This window comes from Miniopterus natalensis, chromosome 9 (genome assembly GCF_054644295.1).
Source record: "Miniopterus natalensis isolate mMinNat1 chromosome 9, mMinNat1.hap1, whole genome shotgun sequence".
Classification (NCBI taxonomy): Eukaryota; Metazoa; Chordata; class Mammalia; order Chiroptera; family Miniopteridae; genus Miniopterus; species Miniopterus natalensis.
Window position 1 is genome coordinate 32482391 of NC_142089.1, and position 18525 is coordinate 32500915.

The 18525-nt window shown below is 45.8% G+C and overlaps 1 protein-coding gene across 1 annotated transcript in view; it reads left to right on the forward strand.

Annotated features, from left to right (window-relative positions):
• The first annotated feature begins 15297 nt into the window (after window positions 1-15297).
• Window positions 15298-18525, forward strand: part of MROH7 (maestro heat like repeat family member 7) — a 36542-nt gene continuing 33314 nt past the window's right edge. The window contains exon 1 of the mRNA XM_016204527.2: window positions 15298-16513. Coding sequence (XP_016060013.2) covers window positions 15298-16513 — 1216 coding nt within the window. The remainder of the gene's footprint in view (window positions 16514-18525) is intronic.

An 18525-nucleotide genomic window follows, 5' to 3' on the forward strand; every position in this document is an offset into this window, starting at 1 on the left:
CCACCCTCCTTCTCCTCCCTTATGCTTCCAGGATCTTAACGGGTCAAGCAGAAAATCCTGCCAATATGAACTTTGAGCACATTAAGAGACAGCAGAGGATGTTGGCCCGAGCCCCCACCCCGTGCTGATCTGACCTGCCTGGGAGTTGAGAAACCAGGGATCTAGACCTCAATTTTCTGGAGACCTGCAACAAGTGTCTTCCCTTCTTTGGTCCTGTTTTCCCCATTTGTAAAAGGAGGCAGCTGGATTGTCCTTTCCTCTTTCTGCCCTGCCCTTAGGGAGTTAAGAAGATCAGGCAAGGCCTGGTGACAAGGACAGATTAGATCTGCCAAAGGAACTGCCTTTCCCTGACATCCCAGGTTGTGGTTGATAGACTATCTCCCTGAGATCGAAACCGATAGGCCTGGCGTGCTGGCCTGGGTAACTGAAGGTCATGCCTGGGGCAAGGAGTCCACGGGGAGAGATTGAGCTACCACCTGGCACAGAGGGTGTTCTGGGGGCCCTGGCGTGGGAAGAAAGTTAGAGACTGTCTCGACTTTAGCTACCCTGGAGTTTAAATGAGTTCAAGAATCACCTGTAATGGGTACAGGGACTTCAGCTTACAGAGGTTCACAGAGAAATCCGGCAGGGTCCCCGGTGACTGATTCAGCTGTATGTATGTGTGTCAGGGTGTCTAGAAGAATGGATGGTGGGCAGATGAAGGAAGTCTGGGGAGTGGGGAGCAAGTTGGGAGGGAGTTTGGTTCAGGCTGTGTGGAGTCCTGGGGCTGTGGGTCATTCCTGAGGAACTACCCAGGAGGACACTAAATACAGAGGTCTGGGGCTCAGGACCAAAGACAAGGATGTGAGCACCATTTGCTGCCCAAGCCACAGAGAGGAGTGGACACAGACCTCTGGGGAACCAGGGCTGGTGGCAGAAGAGGGATAGGTCAAGAAGAGCGGGTCGGGATGAAGAGGGGTGGAAGGGAGCGAAAGAATGGAAGGGTCACTTCAAGAAGAAAGGTGATCAGAAAAAAAAAAAAGAAGAAGAAGAAATGTGATCAGTTATACCTGGAGCAGAGTCCTGCAAGGACAGCAGATTTGACAATAAAAAGAGTGATGGCGATATTGGTGAGGACAGTGTACATGGACTCCTTACAATGAGATGGTCACTTTTGGGGGGGGTTACAATATTTAACACCAATGCTGGACAAACCTCTTTTTGAAAGAAAAATCCAGAACTTAGGTCTCACAGTTGACGATGTCTCTTCATGTACGAACAACCTTTGTTTTAGAATTGCTTATTTAGATGTCATGACACTCTTAGGGGGAGGCAGTGTCACCCCCCTTTTCAGCAAAGGAAACAGGAGTGGGTCCGCAGCAGAGGTGGGGATAAGGGCCTGGTCTTTCCTCCCAGCAGGGTGTGTGTTGCCCATCTCCCCCCAGGATCCCCCCACAAGGATGTGCGAGTTCCTCTCTCAGCTCTGAGGGCTCTGCAGGCTGTCTTAGGGGAAGAGGGACTTTATCCAGCTCTGGCTTTTGGCAGAAAGAGCAGCTCTGGGGCAGATTTCAAGCTGCAAAGGACACTTCCCACTGCCAGTGACACTTCTTGTAAGACAGACAACTAATTAAGGTTCTGAGCCCCACTCTGTGCCTAGCACTGTGCTAGGCTCTGGAGACCCACCTGCTGTCCATGACTTATTGTAGGAGAGAAGAAATGGGGGAGTGTCAGGGGGCTCCAGTATCTTAGATGTGGAGCAGCCATGTTAGAGGTGGTGCTGCAGGAGGGGGCTCATAGCCTGTAAGGATTTGCCAATGGCAGGGCCCTCCGTGAGGGGGCATGATGGATTGAGGCAGGGGTGGACCAGGGGGCCCGCCCCAAGAAATCATTTGGTCTGGCCCTGCCAAGGCAACCACAGGCGGCACACTAAATTCAATAAATCTGGGAGCTTTTTTTCATAACTAATTTTAAAGTTGATAATTTTGTATGGCTCTTGAATGACGTTATAAATATCCAAATGGCCCTTGGCAGAAAAAAGGTCACCCACCCCTGGATTAAGGTGACATAGGGCATTAGGAGCACAGAGGAGGAGCCCCAACCCCTGGGTGGGCCAGGTGGCTGTCAAGAGAGTTGTGGAGAACTCAGAGAATCATGAGGCTCTGGGCTAGGGGAGGACAGTTCAGACAAGGGAGCAGTGTGTGGGAATAAACAGGGCTTGCTTGGGGACATGAACAGTGCAGTGTGACTGGACCGCTGGGTGTTAAATGGGGGTGTTGCCAGTGGAAATGCGGTGTGGCAAGAAGAGCATTGGGGGACCACACACGGAGGAGGCGGTGTGGTGGTTAAGCTTTCCTGAAGCTGGAGCAAACGCAAAGGGCTGTCCAGGGCTCAGTTCCGTCGCGCTGTGGAAAAAGGCCAGCCTGGTGTTCATAAGGCCCAGAAACGGGGCCGACGTCCAGGAAGTCTGTGCCACGCCAAGGCTTAGTCCGGTTTAGTCACTGTCCCCATCTGGCGAGCTTAGTCTGGTCCTGGCTGTGTGCTTCAGCTGGCGCTGTGCCCAGGCCCAGCTTGGAGTCTGTGCAGCTGCTGGACCCCCGGCGCCTCCTAGGCCTGCATGGCTGCTGTGGGGGGAGAACACGTGAGTACACGGCAAGTGCATGTCAGAGAGGGAGAGACACGGACGAAGGGAGAGCGTTTTGTTAAGCTTGGATTATATTATCTCGGGAAGGACCAGGCGCTCTTTCAAATTAACCAATCAATTCCCCAGTCCTTCCTGGGCTTGCACTGGGGCCTTCCCCTACCCAATCCAGTTCCTAGATCTTCTGGGGTATCCAATCCGACCCTTTTTCCAGGCTAGGCTCCGTCCCTTATGGTCACCATCTTGGCTCCCACTACACAAGCCTCCCCCTGTGCCATCTTGGTTTCTACTGCACATGCGCCTAGCAGAGGGACTTCCCCTTTATTGGTGGCCTGTAGTGGCCCATCCTCCTTGCTCTTCTCCCTCTGTCTAACTGCCCACCACACAACCTGGAGGTGATGGGGAGCCTTTGCCTATGAGATAAGCATGTGTTAAACAGAAAACCACAGGTCCCAAATGATGTCACTCATGCTGGAAGCCCATGACACCAAACCTAGACTTAATACCTTATCTAACTGTAATTTCAACCTTTACCAGAAACATTAAATCTTAATCAACCAGCATGAAATTTTCTGGTCAAACACCAGTAAGGCAATCTGTCACCTGGGCCCTCTCTATTTGCATAGAAAGAAGAGGCAGTTTACTTGATAAAAACCCTTCTACCCTGCTCTTTCCTCAAAGAAAAGGCACCTTGGCCCCCAAATAATCCTTTCTTTCTTTAAATATATTTTTATTGATTTTAGAGAGAGAAGAAGTGAGATAGAAACATCGATGAGAAATATTGATTGGTTGCCTCCTGCACGGCCCCCCACCAGGGATGGAGCCTGAAACCTGGGCATGTGCCCTGACTCAGAATTGAACCAGCGACCTCTTGGTGCACCACTGAGCCACACTGGCTGGGCTATCCTTTCTTTTCTTTCCCTAATAGTCCCCTTCCCCACCCTGCTTCCTATAAAACCTTCCTAATAAGATCTCCGGCCTTCCTCTCAGAGAAGGGGACTTTGCCTGAAATAATCAACTCTTTTAACTTAGTCTCACACCCTTTCTGCCCATAAAAACCTTCCATTTTGTACAACCCTTAGGAGCTCCCTTCTAGTTGTTAGATAAGATGTAGATTCATGAATCGCTTAATAAAGCCAATTAGATCTTCAAATTTACTCAGGTGGGATTTGTCTTTTAACACAGGAGACGCACTCAGCTTTGCATTTTGGAGGGTAATTCTGGAAGCTGGTATTGAGAAATGGCTTGCGAAGGCCCAGCTTTTTCTAGCACCCTGGCCACCCTGTTTCAGCATTGCCCCAACCTCAGCCCCCGACAGCCACATGACTCCCCACATCATTTTGCTCAGAACAACAAATGAGCCCCAGGATTCGTTACCTGGGTAACTTTGCTCCCCTCACCCCCTGACAAATAGGGAGACTACACGGGAGGCCGTCAGGAAGCGCCAATATTTCAGATGTGGAGCAGCTGATTCTAGGGCTGGTGCTGCAGGAGGCTCTGCCCACTGGGCCCTGAGAGGCCCCACGGGCTTCCGTGAGGCAGTAACCCCCTCCCCTCCCCTTCTCCATAGGGAAGCCCACGAGTATGGGGAAAAGTAGCCTTGAATGACCTCAGGACAACACCCACTAGCTGGGGTCTGCTGAGCCCCGGGAGCATCCAACCCGGACCCTGCTTCTGAGACATTAAAATCCTGTTGCAGTGTTAAGGCCATGGGAGCAGAGTGGGCCCCTGGCCACGGCAGTTGGGAGGCACATTTGAACTGGACCTTGAAGGATGGATAGGATCTCTTAGGGAGAAAATAAAAGCTCACCTTTTCCCCCTATAAAAGTGATACAAAAAAGATGGGAAAATTTGGAAAAATGGAAAAAGGAAATTATCATGCTTTTAAATTTTAAAAATCTACCCCCACTGGTTGAAAATCGCTGATTTAGGTTAATGCACCTTTGAAATGCCTCTTTTCAGACTCCTCCTTCTAATGTGTGAACCACCCTTTCAGACCCCTCTGTATAACATGTAACTACCCTCAAGAGAACAAATAATCTTGACTATTTTGTAATCCAATGCCCACCTTGTTTTAGCTCATCTTAATTTCAGTGCACAAAAGAAGCTAGAAAACTGTCATTCTCTGGAGCATTTGAGATCACGCTCTCCGGCATATGCCATCACCTTGGGCACAGATAAGCTCTTGTAAAAACTTTCCACAGGTTTAGACGTTTCTTATGGCCACACGGTCAAGTGCTGAGCCCAGAGGTGGGGACTGCGTATGGCTCAGTGGATTTCTGGGCCCAAGAGCTCAGAGTATTAATGACATACACAGACTATCCTGAGATTTCATGACTAGGTAACCTGGAATACAGCTTAGTGACAGTTACATTATTGTTTTGGGTGGTGCCCAGTGACGTTTTTCTATCTAGTCACAGATAATCTTAATTAGCTCAGTTATTGCTCGTCCTCAAAAAGCGTTTCCTTGTCATAGAATCTTGGTTTCACTTCTGAGTCTCCTGGCCCGCCCTCGTTCCCACCCTGCTCCACTGTTCTCGTGCCTGGTGTGGGAGGCAGGGTGGAGTGGGAGGAAGATAAGGCACCCAGGCAGTGTCCTAGCTCTTGACTTTGGGCCAGCCTTTTCCCTCTGTGGGTCTGTTGCCTCATCACTGACTACTGGTTGCGAAGCCCTTTGCCCACACCGCACTACGCATGGGACTGCACCTCAGGTCTGCGGCATCCCAAACCGCAATGTTCCTCTCCGCCAGGTTGTCACCCCAAGACAGACAGAGGCATAAAGTCAGCGGAGCTTTTATAGAGAGGCTTGAGCACAGGTCAAGGAACTGTATTTGGGTGAGGTCATTTCCAGGCAGTGGTGGAGGGTCTGAAGATAGATTTTTCTTAGGAAGTGTCACCAGTGGTGTTGCTATAGGCAGTTAGACAAACATAAGCAGAGCAAGGACAATGGGTCAGTTATAGAAGGTCACCAGGGCAGAACATCCTGGTCACCTAGCAATGAAAAAGAGCTGGTAGAGCAGATATTGGAGATAGGTATTGTTTATCAAGACCTGGCCCCTAAGACTCCCTCTCCACCCTAGAATGGCAGGTATAGGAGGTAAGTATTGTTCATCAGGACCTAGTCCCTAAGACCCCCTCTCCACCTAGAATGCCTGGGTCTTGCAGGTCAGCTTCTCCTGACCTTTTCTCCCCTGGCATGTGATTAGTAATGTGGTAGACAGACCCTCACCCTTAGAGGGGAACAAGTAATGAGGTTGCTGAACCCAGGTCTGGTCTGACCCCACTGGTCAGATGCCTGGCGCTATTCCCACCGCCTCCGACAGTGTTGGCAGTGAAATTGGACCTTGGTTCTTGAGTTTGGCAAAGAAAGATTTCAGAGCCAAGAACTCAAAATATAAGAGAAAGTTGATTTAGAAAGTTTCAAAGGTAGCAGAAGTGAGTCAGCTGGGCTGCTGTAGGCTCAGGAAACTAGCTACAGAAGCAAAAGAAGGGTCCTTGGAGCTTAGGAGAGGGAAAGGCAAAGATAACTTGCCTGAGGGTAAGAAGAGGGGCATGATGGGATAGGCACAGGTGTGCCCTGGGGAGGGAGATTGCCCTGGGTCTTTCCTCTGGAGGGTTTTAAAGGCTGGGAGTTTAGGGGAGGTCTTAGGGGAGGATCTCAATAGAATATTCATCAGCTTTATGCTGAGGCACCAAAATGAGATTTATTCCCTTAACTTCATCCATCCTTGGGTGTGGTTGGAACACAGAGCACTAATTGGATATCTACTATCTATCTCCCCGAGTAGGGTGATTTAAGTTCTTAAGGAGAGGTGTAAACCATTTACTCTCAAGTGTTCTTGGTTTAGGGAAGAGAGGATTTTGCCATTTACTAGATGGCTGTAAACTGTGTGGCCATTTAACTATCTGTCTCAGGTTCCCTGTTTCACTGGTCCCAGCTTACTAGCCCGTCTCAGAAGAACACTTAAGTGCTTCTCCTTACTGTGTTGACATGGAGCAGGGGCCCCATTGGCTGGGAACTCCTGAGTCATGGTGACCTCACAAAGACTGTAACACCAGCCTGGGCTGGGGGAGCCTAGGTAAGCTGAGGTGGCTTTGGGAAAGTCCCAGGGGTGGGGGCGGCCTTCACAGCCTCCAGGGCAGTTACCACCTTGACCCCACCCCCCCTGAGTAAACCTCTCTTCCCTCTCACTGTAATTCCACAGTTAGAACTTCATTCCTTTGGCTTACAGCTGAATTTTCTGTTACCATGTGGATGCCCCAGGTGGAGGTAACACATTGAACTTTACAGAGGTAGCTCAAAGCTCATGGAGAAAGAGTTTAGGCTTTCAAGTTCTGAGAGTGTGGTGGGTGGGAACTGGGGGCAGGTGAGGGAGAAGAGAGGGAGAAGACCCAGGGAGGGAGTACCATAGACTGGGGGAAAGAGAAGGCAGGCAGCCTGGAAGCAAGACTTGGTCTTTTTCTCAAGTTCCCCTCCCCCACCCTACCCTCACCCAGGGAGAGAAAGGGACGAATATTTTGTGAGGGCTTACTGTGATCATCGCTGTGTTCAATATTCATTTTATTCCTACAGTAATCTTGTGGATTGTGTATTAAGATCAACGCTCAGTGTGGTAAGGCTACCTGTCCAGGTTACAGCTGGTGGGAGACAGAGCAGGTTTTTTGAATTCAGGTCTATCTGATCCCAAAGCCCTGGGTTTTTGTATCATAATAGGCATCAGGAGAGTTGCTTCCATTGGTCTTTTCTTTTAGGATAGAGGCCTAAGAATGACAGAGGGAATGGGGAATGAGAAATAGGAAGACATAGCTTCACTAACTAATTCATGCTTCAGGATTCTCTTGGATACTGCAGGGGAAACTTAATTGAGAGGACAGGGTTTGAATCCCTCCTCTGCCACTTGTTAGGGACTTTGCAAAAATCACTTTTCTTACTCCGTGAATGTTTTCTGAACCTCCCCTGTGTGCCAGGCACTATGCCATGTGCTGGGAAAACGGGTAACTAAACAGACACTCACCAAGCTCATTTTCTAGAGTAGAGACTTGTAAGTAAACAGCAATCCTCTCATACGGAGTTGATCACATGAGGAAGGCTCCTCACCTACATTTGAAGGTCTCCAGAAGACTTCTTAGAGGAAGAGACACCTAAGCTGGCATCTAAAATGTGCCTATGTGTTAGCCAGGGCTTCGAAGTGATGAAGGTTTAGGTGGGTAGTCTTGGGTAAGTTTATAGGAAGACAGAGAGTGCAGTCTCCTCAGATGGGTCGCCAACACATTTGTGAGGCACTAGGTGGAGCTGAGAATGGTCTGAGTACGGGGTACAACTCAAGGCTCGGACCGGGAAGGGGATGGGTGTAGCTGGAGAGATGGAGGGGTGAGGCCTGTGGATAGAGGGCACTGGTAAAAGAAACACAGACATCGGACTGTAGATCAGGCTGTCTGTCCACCACCTATGTGATAATCGCTTTGGGGAGGAGTAGGGGAGAGCTTGATAAAAGGCTGATTCCTGGGCCCCTTCAGAGCTACAAAGTAGAGTTTCTATGTATAAGCTCTACCCACACCCTAGAGTCTAAAAACCTATGAGAAGTCACAGAGGAATCCAAGAGGGAAATGCCTGGGATTTGTAAGCATTTTTCCTTCATCTGAGAATATTTATTTCCCCTTCATTCCTGAAGGATAGTCTGACAGTTTGTGGTTGGCAAAACTATCCTTCAGGAATGAAGGGGAAATAAGAATATTCTCAGATATTCTTTACTTTCAGCAATTCAAAAATGTGTAGCATTTCTCTTTGGCCTCATGGTTTCAGACGAGACATCGCTGTTATTCAAATTGATGTTCCCCTGTAGGTTATGCTCTCTGGCTGCTTTTAAGATTTTTTTTTCCAATTTTTAAAAAGTTTTCAGAAGTTTAATTATGATGGATTTCTTTGGGTTTATCCCATTTGGGATTTTTCTCAGCTTCCTGAATATGTTTATGTCGTTCACTAAATTTGGGAAGTTTTCAGCCATTCTTTCTTGAATTTTTCCCCCCCAGCATTCTTCTCTTCTTCTGGAATTCTGATGATAAGACTGTTAGATATTTTGTTTTCACCTACAGATCCCTGAGCCTCTGTGTATTTTTTCAGTCTATTTTCTCTGTTTTGATGAAATTAAGTAAATTTTATTGATCTGTTCATCAAGCTCACTGATTTTATCATCTGTCATCTCCACTCTACTGAGCTCATCTAGCAAATTAAAAGAATTTCAGTTATTGTACTTTTAAAATAACTTCTATTTTAATTCCAGTTATTATGTTTAAATAAGTTTATTTATTTATTGAGATTTTCTATTTTTCATTTGTTTCAAGAATATTTGTAATTGCTTTTTGAAGCATGTTTATGATACTATTTAAAAATCATCACAAATTCTGACATCTGATTCATCTCAGTGTTGGCAGCAGTTGATCTTTCTCGAGATAAGATTTTCCTAGTTTTTGGTATGATGAGTGATTTTTTTAAAAAATTGTATTTTTGTTATTTTGGACAGTAAAAGGCTCTTGGCCCTGCTTTAATCTTCTATTTTATCAGGCAATCACCCTGTTAAGGTTTAGAATGTAGGGTCTGGCCTACTTTTATAGACTAGTTCCAATAATAGTTTTCAGAGCTTTCAAAGCTTTCGTCTGCTTTTTTCTTCTGGCACTGCTGGGGCTTCTGTACATTCCTGCTGGTGATGCCTGTAGGGGCAAAAGGTACTTCCCTGGGCCATTTGTTGTCCTTGGGAATACAGGAGCTGTGGGACCTGGTGAGTTCTCTGTCACTGGATGGAGGGCCTGGAGATGCAGGGCTCTGCTGACAGTAACACTGCAGATGGATTGGCCTGCCACACTGCCCCGATATGGAGCCAGGATTGGGGCTCCCCACGGGGGCTTTCTCTCTGTTGGGCTTCTCCTTTCCTGGGCCTTTGGCCAGAGAGAGAAAGCTTTACTCTCCCTCTTCCCCTCCCTCCCCCCTTCCCCCCCCTCTCCCCTCCCCCTCTCCCCCTCTCCCCTCCCCCTCTCCCCCTCCCTCTCCCCCTCCCTCTCCCTCTCCCTCTCCCTGTGTGTGTGTGTGTGTGTGTGTGTGTGTGTGTGTGTGTGCATGCACTCTTGGCAGAACTGTGTTGCAGGCCTTTCCGGTGCCCACTCTGGGGAATATGGGGGACAAAAAGAAAACCTGGGAGAACTCACTGTCATGTCATCCCTCGAGTGAAGGTTCCTAGCCAGTTCACTTTTCTTTCTAGTTTTCAGAGTCCTTTTTTGATTGTCTGTTGAATTATTTTCAGGATATTTAGTTGTATTTAGAAGGCAGGAGTAGGGAAACTGAGTCTATGCTCTCTTGTTTATTACATGCATTAAAAATATTGTGGTACAATACGCATAGCATAAAATTTATTATTGGTGGCATTTAGTACCTTCATAATGTTGTGTAACCATCACCACTATCTAGTTCCAGAATATTTTTGTCACTCCCAAAGGAAACTGTATCCATTAAGTAGTCACTTCCCATTCTCTCTTTTCCCTGCCTCTGGACAGCCTTTTCTGTCTGCTTTAACTTGCTTTCGGCCTCTCTAGATTTGGTTATTCTAGATATTTCATATAAATGGAATCATACAATATGTGACTTTTTGTGTCTGGTTTCTTTCACTTAGCATATTTTCAAAGTTTATTGATGTTTAGCATGTAGTTAAATCCTTTTTATGGCTGAATAAAGCTCATTGTATAGATATACCACATGTTTATCCATTCACCAGTTGACGAACATTAGGGGTATTTCCACCTTTGGATATTGTGAATAGTGCTACTATGAACATGTGTGTACAAATTTTTGTTGGAACACCAATTTTCTTTTGATTCTTTTGGTTATATACGTAGGAGTGGAATTGCTGGATCATATGATAATTTTTTGTTTAAATTCTTGAGGAATTACCAAATCGGTTTTCACAGAGATTACATCATTTGACGTCCCCACCAGCAGTGGGGTTCCAATTTCCTACAACTAATTTGAGGGTTCCAGTTTCTCTACATCTTTGACAACACTTGTTATTTTCCATTAAAAAAATTTTGACCATCCTAATGGGTGTGTAGTAGTATCTCTTTGTGGTTTTGATTTGCATTTCCTTAATGACTAATGATGTTGAGCATCTTTCCATGTGCCTATTGGCCATATATATATATACACACATATATCTCTTTGGAGAAGTATCCTATTTAAAAATTGGGTTATTTTTTTGTTGTTGAGTTGTAAGAGTTCTTTAAAATTTTTTATTTGTATATTTTTTATTTATTGAATTTATTGGAGTAACGTTGATTAATAAAATTGTATAAGTTTCAGGTGTACAATTCTGTAATACATCATCTGTATATTGTATTGTGTGTTCACCACCCCAAGTAAGAGTTCTTTATATATTCTGGACACTAAACTCTTATCAGATACATTATTTACAAATATTTTCTGTTATTCTGTAGGTTGTTTCTTCACTTTTTTAAAAAAAATTCTCACCCAAGGGCATGTTCATTGAATTTTAGAGAGAGGGGAAGGGGGAGAGAAACATTCATTGGTTGCCTCCTGCTTGTGCACCCACTGGGCTGGGGATCAAACCTGCAACCTAGGTATGTGCTCCTACTGGGAATCAAACTCGAGACCTTTCAGTGTGCAGGGTGACACTCCAACCAACTGAGCCATACCAGCCAGGGCTCTTCACTTCTTGATAGTGTCTTTTGATGCACAAGTTTTTATTAATGATGTCTAATCTATTTTTTCTTCTACTGGTGCTTGTGCTTTTGGTGTCATATCTAAGAAATCATTGCCAAATCCAAGGTCATGAAGATTTACTCCCATGTTTTCTTCTAAGAGTTTTATAATTTTAGTTTTTATATTTAGGTCTTAAATTTATTTTGAGTTAATTTCTATATATAGTGTGAGGTAAGAGGTCCAGTTTCATTCTTTTGGATATCCAGTTGTCTCATCATGATTTATTGAAGAGACTGTTCTTTTCCCATTGAATGGAGTTGGCATTCTTATCAAAAATCAACTGACCATAGACTTGTGGATTTATTTCTAGACTCTCAGTTCTATTTAATTTGTCTGTATGTCTACTCTTATGCCAGTACTACACTGTTAAATGCAATATATTTTTTTAAATTTTATTTTGTATTGGTTTCAGGTGTATAGCTTTTTGGCTATATAATCATATACTTTACATAGAGTTCCCCTCAATATTTCCAGTACCCAACTGGCACCATACATAGTTATTGCAATATTATTGACTATATTCCCTATGCTTTACTTTATATCCTGTGACTATTTTGTAACTACCAATTTGTGCTGAATGAAATTTTGAAGATCTTTGTGGCTCAATTTGGAAAATGGTTTATTGGGTGCAATCTCTAGATTCAGGAACCATTGTCGAGAGGGTAATTCCAAAATCCAGCCCTGAGGCATTGGGAGCTTCACCAGGGTCTGGCAGTAGTGACAGAGACATGGGAAATATTTAGGAACTTTTCTGGAGCCAGAATGAGCAGAACTTGGCTAAAATTGGATGCAGTAAGTGAGGAAGAGAGTTATCAAGGATGATACTGTTTCTGGCTTGGATAATGGTGCCAGTTTCTTTCAACGGAAGAGAATAGGATGGTCCAGTTTGGGGAAAAGATGGCAAGTTCTGGTTTGGCTTTTCTAGATCTAAGATGTCCTAATGCCAGATGTATGTGTGCACTGGCATGTGTGTGTGTGCACATGTACTCACATGAGTGCCTAACACATTCCAGGCCAAAACATCTGATAAACATGCTCTCAATGAGGAACTGGAAGATCCATTGATAGCTCCTCCTCCTGAGAACACCAGCAAAGGGCAGGAAGGGTTCATTGAGGTGGAGAAGACATGATGGGAATCAGTCAATGATTCTCTCAGTCTTGGATAAGACTAGCTGTTTTATGGCTGTCCTCTGCCCTCCCCATTTGTGGGTTGGGGTTTTGGAGCAAAGGCCAAAAGGTAGCATGTGGCTGTCAAGATAGTAGTGAGTTCCTTTAGTTCCCCTGGGTCCCACTCAAGCCCCTCAAGAACCATCACTCTTTTTTCAATGCACAATGGCCTTTTTTAAAACTGATTTTTTAGAGAGAGAAATGGAGGGAGGGAAGGAAGGAGGGAGAAAGAGAGATAGAGAGATATACAGAGAGAGATACTGATTTGTTGCTGTTGCACGGGACAATGTTCCAACCAACTGAGCACACTGGCTAGGGTGCACAATGGCCCTTTAATGGAGGGTAAATGTGGGCTGCCTCAGTCATTGTCAGGCAGCTCCAAAGTCTGGCTTACCTGCTGCAGGATGGAGGAGGGTCGAAGGAACAGGAGAAAGTGGGGGGAGATCTGCTCTTTTCTCATGGAAGACGGGGGGTCAGCGAGGTTTGAGAATTGTGGTTTTCTACTCAGTGACCTAGTATTGTGCACCTGTCTCAGAGGGTACAAATTACTCTCTTCCACAGCCTAAGCCAGTTAGGCATTCCAAAGAATTATTCACTGCCTCATAGGCTGGACCTGACTCATATATTTTCTAGATTGAAAATGCCTCTCTTTGAATACTATGACGTGTGTGTGTGGGTGTGTGTGTACAGTATACATAGGTGGAAGGGGTGACCAAGGAAGATCCAGTGTTTTTTGGAGCCTGAAGCTATTTATGATTTTGAGGCTCCTCTTTAAGTAAAAGAAGACAAAATTGTGAACACAAAATTAAGTTCAGTCCCTTTGTAAAGGGACGATGCAAGCAAGGAGCCCTGGAATGTTAAATTTAATTGGCTTCAGGGGAAAATTTCTCTGGTGCCAACAGTGAGTGAACCCTTCCTGCTTCTGAGGTAGGAGGCAAAGCAGTGCACGAACTGCTTGGTGGGAATGAAGGCAGACCCCCCCGTGCTCTGCCTTACATTTCCCAATGCACAGCGGGCCTTACGCCTCTGCCCACAGTGCCTGGAAGAGAGTAACAGAACAAATGGCAATCATTTATAGGAGGCCTGAGGTGGGCGATGTGCACTGACCCTGGCTAGCAGGCTTTGTGCTCCCCATATTAGAGACAAGGAGGATGAGGGTCAGAGGGGGAAGCCTCTTATTACCCAAGTTCACTAATACTAGTAAGAGGATGAGTTGGGATTTGAACCCAGGACAGCATGACTCCAAATCTATGACCTTTCCAAAGGCAAGTTAAGTGGACTAAAAGGCAAAGTTTGTGGGCTAAATCATTTAGTAAATGAGTGACAAAATCAGCTAGTGAAAGAATGGATGAGTAAACGAAGAGATAAAAAGATGAAACAAGCTTATTTATTGAACATTTACTGTGTGTCAGGTGCTGTGCTAGACTCTTAGGGATCCTATTGTCTAGGGGGGAAACCAGATACTGTGTGCCAAGAAAGGGGAAATGGGCCAGATGCCTTGGGAATTACAAGCAGACCTTACTTGTCTGGGGGACCTGGAAGGCTTCTAACATTTGAGCTGAAATTGGAAGTGGTGAAACTGTAGGTGTTAGCCCGGGAGGGGGGCTGGAGAAAGGGGTGCTCAACTTGTGGAAGGCCCTGGCTACCCCAGCAGCCTGGCTCTCTGGAAAACTCAAAGGAATTGAGGGAGGGTGGAAAGGAGGAGGAAAGGGAGTATAGATGGGCAAGAAGGGTGAAAGGGGAGTTGGGGCCAGGCACAGAATGGCCTTTGGGTGCTGCTAAAGATTGAAGATGCTGCCCCAAAGACCATGGGAAGCGATGGAGGGTAGGCAGATGGGTGGCTGCCTTGAGGGCCAGCGGTGTGGGTAACCTTCCTCTCCTTAACCTCCACTTCCTCAAGTGTGTAATGCAGCAACAACACCTAACTTCAGGGACTCTGTATGGGTATGCCTGACTTGTAGACTTTATAACAATACTGAAAAAGCCACTCTTCACTTGATCTCCTGTGTTTCCTCCCAGGGGCCCACTCCTGCCTAAGAACATCATGCATGCAGGTAAGCTGTGGTCTAGGTGTGGGGGTGGGGTGGGGGTGGGGGTTAGGGAGTTCACCCAGCAATCAGACTGCTGGGTTGAGGCAAGGCTGTGTTTTTGATGATCACCCCACGTTCTCCTCTATTTAGCCTTCCCCATGCAGAATAGGCAAACTGTGAGGGGGGGGGGTGGGGGGTGGGCAGCTCTGCCAAGGCTACTTTGGGAATCTAGGGCCACAGCCATTTGCAGAGTAGTTTTAGCAAGTTGGGGGTTGGCTGGAAGTAGTGTGACTGATAAAGAGGCTCCTCCTTCCTTTTTTCTAAGGCGGGGAGAAGTTTCTCATTTGTCTAGTGTTTGTGGACTTCCTTCCAAGTACTTGGCACTAGGTGCTGGGGATGCCCAAGGGACTAAGATACGCACAGCTCTTGCCCCTCACATCTAGAAGGGGCTAGACCACTAATTGAGCCATTGGAATAAAATGTGATGAATATTTTGTCATGTAGGACGGGGCTGGAATGGTGGGCTGGGTGTGGTCAAGGAGGACCCTGTAAGTCACACAAGGGCCTCATTTTAAAGACAGTGGGGATCTGTGGAAAGATTTTAACAGTTGAGGCATGGCTGAATTTGCCTTTTCTTTCTCTCAGGAACTCTGCAGGGAGCTCAACAGTCAGCTATTGGAGAGAAGGGGGCAGTGGCATTGAGAGACCTCTAGGCAGGCATGGCTCTGAGTCCAAGGGCTAGCCTGGTCCTCTGTGAAGACCCAAAGAATGCACCCAGTCTCAAGTCCACTGGGGCCCCAGGTTTAGGCTCTGGCACCATCTCTGGGCCAACCCCAGACACAGACCTGGTTCCTATCTTGAATCTACCCCTGACTCCTGGAGTGGCTCTTGTTCCAGCCCTTAATCACATTCTGAGTCCTGTCTCCAAGGAGGCCCCTGGCCTGGTGTCTGATAACATCCCCAGACCTGATGACAGCAGGGCCACGGCTCCACCCTCCCTCCAGATCACCACTTCCCACTCCGGTGAAGCCCTGGGCGTGGAGTTGAACCACATCTCAAGGCCTAACTCACAGGGAGCCCTACGTCCAGCCTCACACCTCACTCTGAGCCCTGGCTCTACCGAGGCCCGGGGTCTGAGCTCAGACAACCACTCTGCGCTGAATTCTGAGGAGGCCTTCAGCTCCTACTCAAGCAAGGTTTTTGATTTGGGTCACAATAACTCCAATCCTTCCAGGTCTGAATCCAACCCATTTATAAAGTCCTATTCAAGAGAAGCCCTCATTCTGGGCCACTGCATCTCCAGGCCATGCTCAAAAGCGCTCCTTATTCCAGCCTCAAAGTCTCTGGATTCCGACTCCAATCACCCGCTCACTGTGGGCTCAAGAACCATCTCCAAGTTGGACTGGAGTGTGGCTCCAGGTTCCCGTGGGACCCTAATCCCAAACACCAAGGACACCATCACTTTGGTTTCACATGACATCTCTGGGTCTGTTTCAAAAGAAGCCTTTGGTACCCCCTGGAACACAAGTTCCAAGGGAAACATCGATGTGGCTTTAAATAGCAATGCCAGGTCTGATGTGAACATGACCGTCACTCAGGCCTCATGCTTGACCCTGATTCCTGGCTTCCAGGATGATATTAGCCTGCACTCTCGCATCCATGGACCCAACTCTGCCTTTCCTCCATCCTCGTGCATGACCCTGATAGTGGGCTCCAAGGAGACTCTGAGCCTAGGCTCTAGCCTCATCTTTAGCGACGTGTCCACCCTGACACTGAGTAGCCAGCCAGATAATTCTGAGGGCAACACCACCCCCACCGTGCCCCTGGAGGAAAATCAGCAGAGCTGGAGGGAGGTGGCCAGTGCTGAGATAGGACAGTTCCCGCTGGTGTTCCCCACCTGCAGCAGCACCACAGCCTTCCAAAGTGTCCCTGAGCGTGAGTATGGCAAGGGCGACAGCCCTAGAGAGGGCGCTGTCCTGGAAGAACCTTGTATTCAGACTTGTAGGGCAGGGAGGAGAGAGGAGGGGGAGAGGAGAGGAACAGCGTTCAGCGGATAACATGCAACATACTTATTTATCATGCCCAGGAGATCCAGTGCTCAGCCTCTGCGTGTTGAGTGACTTGGGACAAGCTACTTAATCTCTCTGAATTTCAGTTCCCTTAACTGTAATATCTCCATAGAATAATATTTTTATTATAGCCAAATTATAACTATATCTTCCTTTCAAAATGTATGCTTCTTTCTTTCTTGATAAATTTAGACCTCGCTTTGGGGTCAACGTTTGCCTAGTGGAGCAGGCAGTCTCAAGGCTCAGCTCATCTCTGTTGAATGAGGTCCCTACCTGAGCAAAGCCATGGGGCCTTATCTGGCACCTGTGCTCACTTCTGACATGCAGGTGTTCTGTAAATTAATCTCTGTGATGTGTTTGATGTAAAGATCTTCCCTCAATTAGTTATATCTCCAAATATTTTTTTGGTTCATGGATAGAAACCATATTGCAATTAAAATAAATTACCATGGCTTTGTAAATATGTATTCATATTTATAAAGGGAGGGTAAGAATCCTTCTTAAAAGTTCTCAAAACTATTCTGAGGACAACAGCATCCAAAACATGCCCTGGAGTCTGTTAGTAAGCCCCCAGTCTTTCATATACGTTTTAGAATGTTTATCTAGGTCCTCAAAAATCTTACTGGCATTTTTACTGGCATGCCATTAATTTATCCATCTCTTAAAGTTTTCCTTTATGTAAGATATATCCTTTACAAAGATTCTCCATCAAAATTGATTGCATTTTTAATAGGTTAATTCCTAGGTACTTTATAGTTTTTATTGCTATTGTGAATCGTATCTTGTTTTCTAATACAATTCTTATTTTGTACTGATGATATAGAGGAATTCTGTTTTTGCATGTTGAACTTTAAAAAAAACAGCTTTATTGAGATATAATTTACATACCATAAAATTTACCCACATTAAATGTACAGTGTAATGGTATTAAAGCATACACAGAATTGTGCAACCATCACCACAATCAATTTTAGAACATTTTCATCACCCCCAAAAGACACCCCAAACCTCTTAGATATCACCCCCAACCCATGCCCCCCAGCTTCAGGCAACCACTAATCATACTCTCTGTCTGTATAGATTTGCCTGGTTGGACATTTCATATAGATATGTGGTCCTTTGTGATTGGAACACTTTGATCCCATTTAATCCCTTCCCTCTGATTTACATGCTGTCCTGGTAATGCATATTCATCCTTTCTTAACCCTATAAACTTTTTTTTTATGTTCTTATATTTACCCCAATATTAACCTCTTTCTTTTCCTTCATTGCTTATTGCATCTCAGACCTTCCATCTGGCATTGGTTTCCTTTTGTCTGAAGTATGTCCTTTAGAATTTCTTTTAGTGAATTCTGCTGATGGTAAACTTTTATCATTTTTGTCTGAAAAGTGCCTCTAGTTCTTCATTCTTTTTTAAAAATTTAAAACAAAAACTTGCAGAAAAGTTGAAAGCACAGTATAAAACTTTTTTTGTGAATAATTGGATAAGTTGCCAAATGATGCCCCCTCACCCCTGAATTTTAGTTTTTATTTCTTACACAAAAGGACAAAAGGTAAACATGGAAATCATTAAATCAATATTCATACACTGCTACCATCTAATCCCCAGACCCCATTCAAATGCCACCGATTATCCCAGTAATGTTTTCCTGGGAAAAAAGATCCAGCTCAGAATCACTCAGTGTATTTTTTTGTCTAGCCTGTTTTGTTTCCTCAGTCCTCAGCCTTTTCTCGACTTTCATGTTCTTTTTTTTTTGGAACATATGCTTTAATGAGGCATCAGGCCAAGGGTATAGCAGCTGCCCAGAGCTCAGGGCCTGGAGGAGTCACCCATGACTCCCCTTTGTCACTTCAGGAGGCCTGATTTTTCCCCCAGAC